The sequence below is a fragment of the Macaca fascicularis genome, chromosome 7 (genome assembly GCF_037993035.2).
Source record: "Macaca fascicularis isolate 582-1 chromosome 7, T2T-MFA8v1.1".
Lineage (NCBI taxonomy): Eukaryota > Metazoa > Chordata > Mammalia > Primates > Cercopithecidae > Macaca > Macaca fascicularis.
This window is the reverse complement of record NC_088381.1, coordinates 143,685,760-143,698,748: the sequence shown is the minus strand read 5'-3', so window position 1 is coordinate 143,698,748 and position 12,989 is coordinate 143,685,760. Positions and strand designations below refer to the sequence as shown.

The following is a 12,989-nucleotide window of genomic DNA, read 5'->3' as shown; positions in this document are numbered from 1 at the left end:
ACTTCCCAGTAAGCCTCCTTCAGGCTCCCTGCTGCAGAATTGGCTTACCTGAGGTTTCTGGAAAGGGTTTCGCCTGGAAGACTCAAAGGTGGGATAAATTGGCCGGGTTGATGCCCGCTGGGCAGGATCTTGGCACACAAATCCTGAATGGGGAATGGGCAACATTAAAACCTGCCATTTTCTAAGAAATTAGCAGGTCTGGCTGCACCTTTTCTTTAGATATACAAACTCAGTTTCACTGTCATAAATATCAGAGATCTATCCTCAGGAGGATAATGCACAATTCTCCCACATGCACTCTGCTTCAACTCTGAACCACCATAACTAGAGACAAGAAAAGGGAGATATGCAGATGAATGAACCTTGCTGGTTGGGTAGCTGAAATGTGATTCTGAGTGAGAAAGAGATGCAGATTTTTGATGAACCTAAGAATAACTGCAAATTACCATTTTGAAACACACAGTTGTTAATAAAAGCAAGTTACTTTAAAGTGGCTACCTGGATGATGACTGGAAAATAAAGTTATTTTTATGAAAGCAAGTGAACAGCCTTGTCCTGTTACATGATCTACTTCTGGAACTGCAGAAGGTGGTCTATTGGCAACTTTCAAAATGGGCTTTGTAGATTATCTATGGCTTTGGAAATTGGACTTCAGCTAATTTCACTTACTTCCTAAAAAGAAGCAGATTCTCATCCAGGGAAAATAGAGTAGCTAAGTTTTATAGCATTTGTGGGTACATCAGGTACTAGTTTATCTCAAATTTATTTTATTTTCTTTTTATAGTACCTAAAAAAAACCCAACAAGCCCACAAAATACCCACCTGACTGCCCATCTCCACTTCAAAGTTTTGGCTTATCTACTTAAAATGAGATTTCTTCTTTGGGCTGCTTTGGTTATAACTACTACAGAAGGGATCACATAGAGACCAGTAGAGACTGTCTAGCAGAAATATAGCCAGTCTCCTTTGTAACAAGGCTTCTTCAGTGGGTTTTACTTTCCCAGCTTGGAGAGAAATACACCTTCTCCAGATCTTTGCTAATTCTCTTCCTCAGCTCCTAATTCCTGTGCCCCAAGTCTCAGCCTTAGTTGTGGTTCAGCCTCAGGACAGGATGGAGCCAAAGGGCATAGAAACATAAAAACATTTCCCTGAAAATATAATTTTTTAAGACAAACCATTCAGCATGGCTTAGGAATTGCCAGTTGCCAAAACCTACGGAGTCTGACAAAATGGACGCTCTAGTTAATTTTTATGTGAGTCCAGTTCAGAAAATACTACTACTCACCTACAACAGTGAACATATCTGAAATCATACTGGCTTTAATCTTTAGGTCCAGAGGTGCATCACTAACAGAACAGAGAAAGAAAAGAGCAATTGATAAGTGTGAAGGTTAACAGAATAGCCGCCCTCTAATGGGTCCCAATATAGCAAAGTTTCCAAATGTCAATGAAGAGCAACATATAAAGCCCATAAAATCCATGGGTTGGGGTGGGGGAAAAATTCTGGGCAAAAATATGAGAAATGAAATCCTGGTGTTAAATTTGTCCTCTCTAACGCAAACGCAGCACCATACATTGATTCTCTAACACGCAACTTTCTTTATACCAGAAGGTCTTGTGCAATTCAAATTTTGCGCAAGTCAAGAATACTGCTTCGTTAAAACTGTGGATTTCAGAGGTTCAGATTTTCAGTATGCTCTTTTATGAGTGTGCCCACCACCATTCAAATTACTTTTTGCTGCTGCAACAGTCAAGTCACATTCACATGCAAGAGAAGCAACTCTAGCCACATTGGTACTTTTTAAAGTCTTTATTGTCTGCTCTAAAACAATCTTCTTAGGCTTGCAGGCTTGCATATGGGGGGAAAAAAAAAAAATACAAGTTATACCAAAATCTCACCAGATGGGGGGAAACCCACATGAAAACAACAACAACAGTGACCAAACGCAAGAGGCCTCCCTGTGGCAGTGATGGCCACAGTGGCTTCAGTGCTGAGGTGTTCTTCCACGAACCAAACTGCTCTGGCTGCTACTCAGGGCCTCATTCTGGGGATTTCTAACTTCTAAAGGATAGTATAATATACTTTACTGGACAACCTGCAAAAGGCTGACCTGACGAAAGCTGCGTAACATCTGAAGCATCTGTAACATCTAGCTCTACACCTTACTATGGAAGTTAAGCCAAACTCTCACTCTAAAAGTAGTCAATCTGTCTTTATTTGATTCCTTGGCATTTTGCCAATATCTCTCATCCTTAAAAACGCAGCAGCTGGGTGGTCTTTGGCATAAATCTCTAGAGTTCTCTGTTTAGAGAAGTGTACAGCGAACAGAAATTCTGGCTGTAGCTGCAAATATAATAAGAATCTTCCCTGGTATTGAAAAATACGTTTATTTTCTTCTTGTAAACAACAGGTTAGTAAAAAAAAAAATTTTAAGTTGTTTTGAAGTTTTTGACTTTAAACTTGGATGACTTTAAACATGGGACAGGGTAAAAGGACCACATATTATCCACATGGCCCTAGATCCAGGTTTATACCTTTATAGTATATGTGGATTTGAACCTGTAAAACTTTTGGTAATGAAGGAAATATAATACCTTATGTATTTCTTGACCCTTAATAGAAGACTTACTGTTTAAAAAAATACAGGGATAAAACTGAATGCAAGAATCATCCCTTAGAAACCTAATAAACAGGAATCATATAATTGTAAATTGACTAGGAAGACAGAGATTCATGGTTGTCATATGCACTTTGATATTATGCCATAAACCAGTTAATTTAAGAACGTCTGGTTATCTCTATCTAATAACTAGGAAAAAAACAGTCTTCTAGTGCCAAAAGAAATGATCAAAAAAAAAAAAAAAAGTGCTTTAAGTACTACTTGAAGATTTGTCCTTTTCTAGTTGATGGAACTGACTTACCAGGCCAAAGAAGGAGAGAGATTCACTTCCAACAACCATGGCTTCAGAGTAGCATCTATGAGCACGTCAAAGCCATAGAGTTCTAGAAATACAACACAACACAATATACAAGATCATTTTCCATGCCACAACTACACAAAGATCTAGAAGACTCAATCTCATAACTCCCAGGCCTAGAAACTCACTAAGTATAAGTAGTGAGTAGAAGTAGAAGCAGAGAATCTTTCAAGAATCTCTCAAGTTCAAGAGAAATTAATCAAGCTCTAGGAATAAGAAAACAATGCTATAAAATTCCACTGTTTTTATCATGCACTGTCTATTGATGTTCCTAAATCCTACACAGAAAGCAACCTGACTCTAGAATAGTTAACAAGCAGGATTCTGCTGTGCTTATGGGCACAAAAAAAAAGGGTGGGTGGGGAGGAATGAAACAAGCACAACCAATACCAACGCTGCTTTAGGCCTGCTCTGAATTTCCCGCCCCCCAGCCCCTCTCTGCCAAGTTTGAAAACAGAAACTTCTCCTGAAGGCATTTCTCTAGAATCCTTCCATCACATTTTCTTAAACCAAGATATGGCTTTTGCAACCTAGGTCAGGAAGACATCTAAATGTATTTATTCTTTCCCCTCTCCTACAGTTTCAATTTCCCTTTGAAGACAGAAAATAAAACACACTGGCCCAACATGAACCGAAGGACAGACAAGAAAAGAGAAAGCCAGTGGTGGCAGAGCACAGGTGCGACAAGATATCTTGCACCACTGATATTATTTAAGAAGGGTGGGAGCCAGAGATCAAGTTTTTGGATTCTGTATTGATTCTCTTTCTTTACCTTCCCAACTGTTGCAAAGAGAAAGCAAGACCCAGAAGCAAGTTTTCTTTCCACAATGCCTGGTTTCATTTAACAAGTTCAGGGATGAGAGGTTAACTTTGGAACCCTTCATATTATTAGTGAGACTTTCTCTACAAAAATAACGGTACAGTCCTTTGTGTGTGTGTGTGTATGTGTATGTATATGTGTATATATATATTTTTATATATATATATATATATATAACATCACTCCTAAACATCCCATCCTGTGACCCTCAAAAACGCTGCTTATATTTTTTCTCTAGAAGTAAACACTACCACACTACCTTCCTTACTGTTTGATCAGAGGTCACAGACCTGAGCTCACACCCACAGAACACAACCAGGTATTTTCCAGAAATTAATTCTGATACAAATTTCCTTGCTTCAAGAAGGATTTTTAAATTTATCAATACTCTCAGAAAACAAAAAAATAGACTCTAAAAAGATGGCTCCCAAAACTGTCTCCTAGAACACAGGAAGTCTGAAGTTACATGATGTATTAAGAATCCTAGAGTAAGGCCGGGCATGGTGGCTCATGCCTATAATCCCAGCACTTTGGTAGGCTGAGGTGGGCAGATCATGAGGTCAGGAGTTCAAGACCACCCTGGCCAACATGGTGAAACCCTGTCTCTACTAAAAATACAAAAATTAGCTGGGCGTAGTGGCGGGCGCCTGTAATCCCAGCTACTCGGGAGGCTGAGGCAGGAGAATCGCTTACAACCGGAAGGCGGAGGTTGAAATGAGCCAAGATCCCGCCACTGCACTCCAGCCTGGGTGAAAAAAAAAAAAAAAAAGAATCCTAGAATGGGAATCTAGAGACCTTAGTTGTCCCCATGATTCTACACTGTGGAACTTGGAGAAATCATTTCTCTTTCTGAGATTTTGTTAGCATCCTTTGGTTTCCTTTAGCCTCTTTATTAATCACTGTTTGTCAATATCTAGATGCTATTTACATATATATGGCAGTATGAACTCAGTTAGACATGCATATTCTAAATCCTCTAGGGAAAAGTTACCATGAATGAATTGGCTTCCATAGTAATTATACGGGATTCCATTTAATTTGCAAAAATCATCACAAACTATACAAGAGTTTGAGATGGGATCACCTTCAAGTAACTATACAAAATTTATATATTACCTATAGTTTAAAATATAAAGAAAAGGAAGCTATTTCACCTATCTTCTTTTCATAGAATTCATAGCTTTTAACGGCTAATACATTCTTCTGAATAGCCGATGTAATCTTCAGTAATCTTGTAGAATATTGCCCCTTTAACCTGAGAAAAATCATTTGTGATATAGCACTAAATAAGGCATTTAAAAGGAAAAATCTACTTGCAAAATCTACAAGTCCACTTTAACATTTTATATAAGCGAGAGAACACAACATTTGATTGAAGAAAAAGAGTACTCTCTTCATTGTTTAAAAGCTGAAGCACAGGATTCAACTGTTTCATAAAGTGGTAATATTATTAATAGTAAGAAGAACAGGGTGAAAATAATGATTGATGCACATATTGATCAGGTTTGCAGAATCAGCTACAAATGAAGACAAATTTGAATCAGATTAACAATCAATGAAACCCACTATTTAATTATCTTGCATTAAGCAGCTACAGGTTTACTTAACCATTTCCCCAAATCAGAGGCAAATTCCAATAATCTCAGTTGACAGGCGGAGAACCACTATTCTGGGAAATACGAGGGGGGAAAAATGACCTAGAGAGAAAACATCCTTCACAAAGCTAAATTAATTTTCATTTGGATGACTAAATCATGTTACTGCTAAACAACCTCTATGGAGAGGGTACCCAAACTAAAAAAATCAAGCCTCGAATCTAACTACATCTGTACACATACCAGGCTTGGACCTACTATCATTTAAGAGTTGGAGAAGAAATATATATTGGTATGTGACAGCATTATAACATAGTGCAAAACCCAGCTCACCTCAAAGGCTGGCATTAGGAGAGAGGAATGGGGTGGAATGATAGCTTCTGTATCAGGTTTTCCTCTTTGAACCCAATCAATTCAGCTTAAGAAAAATAACTTGAGTCCTCGGCAGGCTACTAGAGTCCTTATAAGAACCTTTTAAACTTACTATTGGTATTTGGTATTTTCTATGGACATTAAAGATTTTAAAAGGTAAAGAGTAGGTTGTGCTGAGCATAATCAACTTCCTCATCTTTTAATGTTGAGTGTTTTGGCAGCAGTAACAAGAATTTCAAAAACTCAGTATCCACAATGAGATACACCAACGTTCCTGTCATGAATGGGTGCGAGCTAGCTGGGCTTTTCCAGTTCTGAGAGCTCCTCTTTCTGTGTTGTCTTTATCACGACAGAAGAGCAAGTGTTTTCAAAGGACTATTGCTACGCCTTATGGAACATTTCCCCAGGACAATTGTCCTTAGTAAGAAATATTTCCTTCAGCCCCTAGCCAAACTAAAGCAAACTTAGCTCCCTACCTCTTTAATATGGGTCCTTGAAAAAGCAATCTACACTTAGCAGTCTGAACTTCTTAATACCTACTCATTCCCAGCCCCAAGAATTTGCTTCTGCTCCCTCTCTAATAACTGATAATTCTCAGTATGATCACCAAAGACTACCCTATTGCTAAGCCCAAACATCTGAAACTGATGACCACCCCTAACTTTTTGGAGCTTTCTTCTCCCTTGGGTTCCAGGACACTGCTCTCTTCTGATTCTCCTCTTTCCACTCCTCCTTTCCTTCCTTCTCTTCTACCCAGATATTCAATGGTAAGTTTGCTCAGGGTGACACTCTTAGGTCTCCTTCCTTCTCAATTCTACTTTTCTCCTTAGGCAATCTCATGTATTCTCATGGCCACAATTAATATGATGATCACATCTTTAACCAAGTGTCTCCAGGACACCAAATTCATAATTCAAATTGCCTTTTGGACATCTTCACTAGGATATTCCATAGGTATTCAACACTCAACAAAAGAGCCCTTGTTTTCTTTCCCCAAAACTGTTTGGTTTGTTATTATTCTTCATCTTGGAGAATGGTAACCCCATCCACCAGGCTTCAAACTAGAAACACTCTCTTACCACCTCCCAAATACAAGATATCACCAAATCTCTATCACTCTTTCTTGTCTTTAATCTTTCTCTTTAGTTTCTTTTTCTCTTTTTTTTTTTTTTTTTTTCTGAGATGGAGTTTTGCTCTTGTCTCCCAGGCTAGAGTGCAATGGTGCGATCTCGGCTCACTGCAATCTCTACTTCCCAGGTTCAAGCAATTCTCCTGCCTCACCCTCCCAAGAAGCTGGCATTACAGGCGCCTGCCACCATGCCTGGCTAATTTTTGTATTTTTAGTAGAGATGGGGTTTTACCATGTTGGCCAGGCAGGTCTCAAACTCCTGACCTCGGTGATCCACCCTCCTTGGCCTTCCAAAGTGCTGGAATTACAGGCACAAGCCACTGTGCCCAGCCAGTTTCTTCCTCTTTAATCTCTTTAATCTTCTCTGTTCCCTTTTGAGGAATAATTTACATATGATGAAAGAGTTAGATCTAAGCGTACAACTTGACAAGTCTTGATAATTGGACATATCCATGTAACCCACATGCCTATCAGCCCACACAGAATGTTTCCATCACCCCAAAAGGACCCCTTGTGCTGCTTCCTGGTAAGTATCCTGCCGTTTCCCCCATCTCTGACAACAACTAGTCTTATTTCTCTCACCACAGATTCGTTTTGCTTATTCTAGAATTTCACATAAATGGAATCATATGGTATATACTCTTTTGAGTCTGGTTTCTTTCATCTACCATGTTTCTGAGGTTCATCCATCTATCATTGCTTTTTGTTTTCAGGCAGATTTATCAAAGTCTAATTTACATACAATAAATTCACCCTTTTAAAGTATACATTTTGGTGAGTTTTGACAAATAGATGCAGTTGTCTACCACCACCATAGGACACAGGACAATTTTAACAAACATTCCCTTTTGCCCCTCTCCAGTCTCACTCCCACCCTCGGCAACCACTGATCTTATTTTTGTCTGCTTTCTGCCTTTTCCAGAAAGTTAAATAAATGAAATTAATGTAATATGTAGTTTCTTGAGACTGGCTTCTTTCACTTAGCATTGTGCTTTTGAGATTTACCTATGTTGTTACACATACCAATAATGTAGTTCATTCTTTTTTATAGTTGAGTAGTATTCCATTATATGGACATACCACAATTTATTTATCCATTCAACAGTTGATGGACATTTGGATTGTTTCCATTTTTTGTCAATTATTAATAAGGCTGCTATAGACATTTGTACACAGGTATTCGTAAAAACATATGGTTTCAGTTCTTCTGGGAAAATATCTATGAGTGAGATTGCTGTGTCACCATGGTAAGTATATATTATCACAGCACACCTCTTACCACCTTAGTCATTTCCCTAGCACTTGCCTCTCCTAATTGTAGGCCATTCTTCAAGGCCATCAGAATTATACTTTTCTTAAAAAAACAAACTTAACTCACATTGAGATAGGCAGTGAATTGTTCCAACAATAGACACTGACGTCAGCTTGGTTCCTAGAAGATTTTAAGTCAGTCACTGCTAGTAACGTTGTACTGTATCCCTTTATTGTAATTCTGTCACCTAAGTTTTGGATCAAATTATGATAAAAGTTGAAGAAAAATAATAATAATCCTATCGCTCCCCTGCTCAAAAACTTCCAGTGGCTGTCTGTTAGCTACAAGATGAATTTAAACTTGTCAATTTTTTATATTCTGGCCCAAATCCACCTCCATAACCCTATCTCCTACTCCCCCATTCTATGCACACTACATCTAGTCATACTTCTTACCATTTCAAAAAAATTACATCCTGTCACGACACTGTATGTTGTATATTACATTCCTGCTGTTAAAAATGGCTTTCTGTGGATCCCCTAGGCATAGCTAGTAACTCTTAGACATTCCTAGAGCACCTGAGTCACTTATACTACTTGTACTGTCATTTATCATTTCATGTCTGCTCCTCCCTATCACTTGAGGGCAGGGTCCATGTTTCATTCATTGCTGTATTACAAGTAGCCTGCACCATAACTAGCACATAGGAAATACTTCAGAAATCCTGAATGAAAAAAATATATTTTAAGTGAAAAACAATGCATAGTTTTTGAGAAAGACAAAATAATTGGCAGCTACTTCCCACAAAATAACCCTGATCACAAGACTTGAAATATTTATAATAAAGCCACCAATCATAAAGAAAAAAAGAGAGGTTCTTAGGAAGAACTTTACATATTAAAGCTGTATTAAGAAAAAGCCTGATAAAAGATAGTTTAGGGAGAGAGGGGGAAAAAAACATTTTCTCAAGAAAATAATAATCCATCCAAGGCCTAATAGATTACTAAACATGTCACACCACTAATTTTGGATCAATCCACTAACTCTCCCCAGAAATAAAAGTCCCAGCTGAAGCTGTCGTCCCTGAGGCAATGGAAAGTGCTGACATTAGCCAGAACTCACTGCCACTGAAATGCTATTGTATGAAGGAAATTCTTTTTACCTTGGCTTTGGATTCAAACTGAAAAGCTAAAGAGGAAGTCTTTATATGGGGTCCAGAAGGAGAATTTTAGAAAAAAGCAGACCCACAAGAAAATGAAAAGAAAATGCCCACAGCAAATTTGTTAGGTAGTCCAAGAAATCAATATGCTATCTGGTTACCAGATGTAAAGGTAAATTTGAAAGGAGTATTTAGGACTAGAGCAAAAGAAGTGTCCTTTCCAGGCCTGATCTGCTAGAAAGGATGATATCATCTTTCCTGAGATCCAGTTACGGCAGAGCAGAGGGAGAATCCAGGATATGGGGCATGCCAAAAGTGGCCGGACTCATAAGGACATGTCTTTATGTGGGTGGAGAAAGAGCCAGAGAGACCTGGCTCCCAAATTTGGCTTTGCCATTTATTAGCTGCATGACCTAGGACAACTTATTTAACCTTTCTGAATCTTTTTTCCATGTCTATAAAACACAGATAATACCAATCAAAATTGCTGAAGACTAAAAAGAAATAACCAGTGAAAACTAAATTAAAGGAAATAACCAATGTTTGCTTGATAAACAGTAGATACTTCCTACATAAGTTTCTTCTGTAGTAAACTTCCTTTCCCATCTAAACAGGGGTATATGATAAACCAAAAAAGGAGATTATTTCAAAAAGTGAAGAAATTGATGACTCTCATTATTTTTCTGTGGGTGGCCAAGTAGTTTACATTGTTGGAGAATGTACACTGCCTGCTTTCATTCCTCCAATTATTTATGGACACCCTCCCTATAAGAACCTCAGGCTACCCTGTGAAATGGTCAAGAATGGTAGCAATAGAAAACCAAACCAGGTATTGTTCAACAGAGAGGTGTACTGGGGGCATGGTTGGTCCTGAGCAAACATGTCACTGGGCTCTGATCACAACAAGGCCAGGCTGATCAGTTCTATAAGTGGCCCCACAACTTGTCCCCATGATCCCAGGCCTGGGTCACAACCCATGACTTCAGCCATGCTCATACACAGAGATAAAGCCACTGTCAGCAGCAACATCTTTAAAGAACAGCTAACATCCTGTTGTTTTTGGCTGTTTTTCCTCAACTGGTCAAAAAGCTATTCTCATAGCCAGTTGTATCTCACAATGCCAATTTGCTAAGGATATTTAAAGGATTGCTGTTTAAGCATATTATTTCACATGGTACCATATTTTCACAGTCTTGGAAGGCAGCAAAAATTAGATTGTAAAAAATCTGTCTTATTGAGGGAGGCATAAAAAATTCTATAAATCAAAATCTTAAGATCAAGATTATCTGATTGCCAAAACCCATCTTCTGAAGCCCCATAGATCCAAGCTGAGTCATTTTGACCTGAGTTATTTCACTCACTAACTCTAGAACCTGGGACAAGAGTTCATTTCTCAGGGTTTCAATTTGTACATCTGAACTAATTATTCTCTAAGGTCCTTACCAGATGTGCAAATCCAGGAAAAAGCATTAAATGACAAAGTTTCAGGTAGTTTGTATAGGTTCTCAAGTCCACATTTAAACACTAATAGTGCAATGGAGATATATATATATCTTATCCTATATAAAATTTGGTTTGAGAGGAACAAACTTGATGGTAATACACTGCTGAAAGGCTAACCTATGACTTGCCCACAGCAGGAACTGAAGAAAAATTGAATGTATAAATAAATAGGATGGGATATTGAAGATACCTGGAAACATAGTTGAACATTACAGGTGGTAGGATGGGAAAGAGAATGTAGAATACAAATACTGAAATAGTAAGGGAATGCCCCTGGCAGATTCATAAGATGGAAGGACAGGAACAACCACCAAAAGAATATAGTGAACCCCATGTCTGGTCTGTTGGTTTCCCCTAAAAGCACCAATGCTCTGTTTAAGCCAAAATCTTCTGGGAAGCTTTCAATTCCTGTTTACTCTAAAATAAATGGGAAAAAACTAGCTTATTCCTTGTAACTTAAACCCCAGGGGAAGTTAGGAGTCAGTGGGAGGCAGAGACTCATACAAACATACACACGTATACAAAATCATATCTGATGGGATGAGGTTAATGAAGCACACAAAATCCCAGGGCTGACAGGAAGTGGAATTAGAACCACAAAAGCCAAGAAGATAGTCAACAACTTAAAAAACTCCAGATGCATTCAGTTTATTAAAGCTGAACACAAGTAGGGAGGAAGAAAGGAGACCCATGGCTGATGAAATGCACTTAAGGGGTATTTCACTGAGTCAGAGAAAGTCACAGCTTCTTTCACGTCCGAACATTCTATTGCCAATAAGCTCAATAATGAAGCTCCCAAGCTTCCAAAAGGCAATCAAGTTGTAAAACAAACAAACCAAAAAAAGGAAACATTCAGAAAAGGTTTTATAATTAACTAGTTAGAACAAAGATTTTTACAAGGGATATCAGAAATTTACCCTCATATAAGAGCCAAGTAGATGTAGAAAAATAAACCTTTATTTATTATTTAAATCTAATGAGGTTTTGGAAGTTGGAGTTATGCTCCTAGTCCCAACCCCCCAACCCCATCCTCAAACAGTCTACAATAATTCTAAGAGTTCTAGGCCATTACCAAACCAGATCCATTGGGAAGTCTACTGTCAGGCCACCAAAAAAGCAATTAAAGCAAGTGCCAATCATTCACTCAAGAAACATTTCCTGAACATCCTCTAAGAGCAAAAGATGCTGACATGCAACTGGGCATGGTGGTACACACCTATAGTCCTAGCTACTAAGGAGGCTGAGGCAGGTGGATCCTTTGAGCCCAGGAGTTCAAGGCCAGACTGGGCAACATAGTGAGATCCTGTTTCAATTTTTTTAAAAAGTGCTAACATGCATGGTGGGGGCAAAACTGACGGAGATATTCTTACTGTCCTCAAGCAGTTTCCAGTCGGCTACAGGAGACAAATACACACATGACTACCAGACAACATACAGATACTATTGTAGAGTTACAAACAGAGTGCTGGGGGTATAGGGGCAAGGCAGGCTAACTATGGGAGCATTAGAAAAAAAATCACCAAAGAAGTGACACTTGACTTTGTCTTGAAAAATGTCCGTAATTGATTAGGTAAAGTAACACAAGATATTTCAGACACAAGGTAAAACAGATGCAGAGGTAGTGAGCAAGAAAAGGACCAGGTTTGGTAGCTCATGCCTGTAAGCCCAGTATTTGGGGAAGCCAAGGCAAGAGGATCACTTGAGACCACGAGTTCAAGGCTGCAGTGAGCTAAATATGATTGTGTCATTGCACTCTAGTCTGGGCAACAGTGAGACCCTGTCTGTAATACAAAACTAAACAAACAAACAAACAAACAAAATTTAAAAAGGGGACCAGAGAAATGTTGAAAGCTCTGGTTTGGCAGAAATAGAGTGAAATGGGAAGCAAGGACACTATTATAAATTCAAGAAAATAAACTCAGACCCTGCTGAGGAAGTGTATGTATAAACAAAACATCATGATGTGATAGGAAAAAAGAATGATCAAACAAGCACAGAAAAGCATAATGCATAGTGAGGTCACATTTCTACAAAAAGTTTTTTAAAAAATTAGCCAGGCAGGATAACACATGCCTATAGTCCCAACTACTCGGGAGACTAAGATGGGAGGATCACTTGGGCCCAGGAGGTGAAGGCTGCAGTGAACGGTGATCATGCCACAGTACTCCACCCGGGGCAAC

General features: G+C 38.6%; 1 protein-coding gene across 49 annotated transcripts in view; it reads right to left on the bottom strand.

Moving 5' to 3' along the window:
* TTLL5 (tubulin tyrosine ligase like 5) overlaps nt 1-12,989 on the bottom strand; it is a 291,003-nt gene that overhangs the window by 218,841 nt on the left and 59,173 nt on the right. For all 49 annotated transcript variants that reach the window (XM_073997878.1, XM_073997882.1, XM_073997883.1 and 46 more), the window contains 3 exons: nt 2,923-3,004; nt 1,286-1,347; nt 49-143 (listed from right to left, as the gene is read on the bottom strand). In XM_073997878.1, the coding sequence (XP_073853979.1) occupies nt 49-143; nt 1,286-1,347; nt 2,923-3,004 (239 nt within the window). The remainder of the gene's footprint in view (nt 1-48; nt 144-1,285; nt 1,348-2,922; nt 3,005-12,989) is intronic.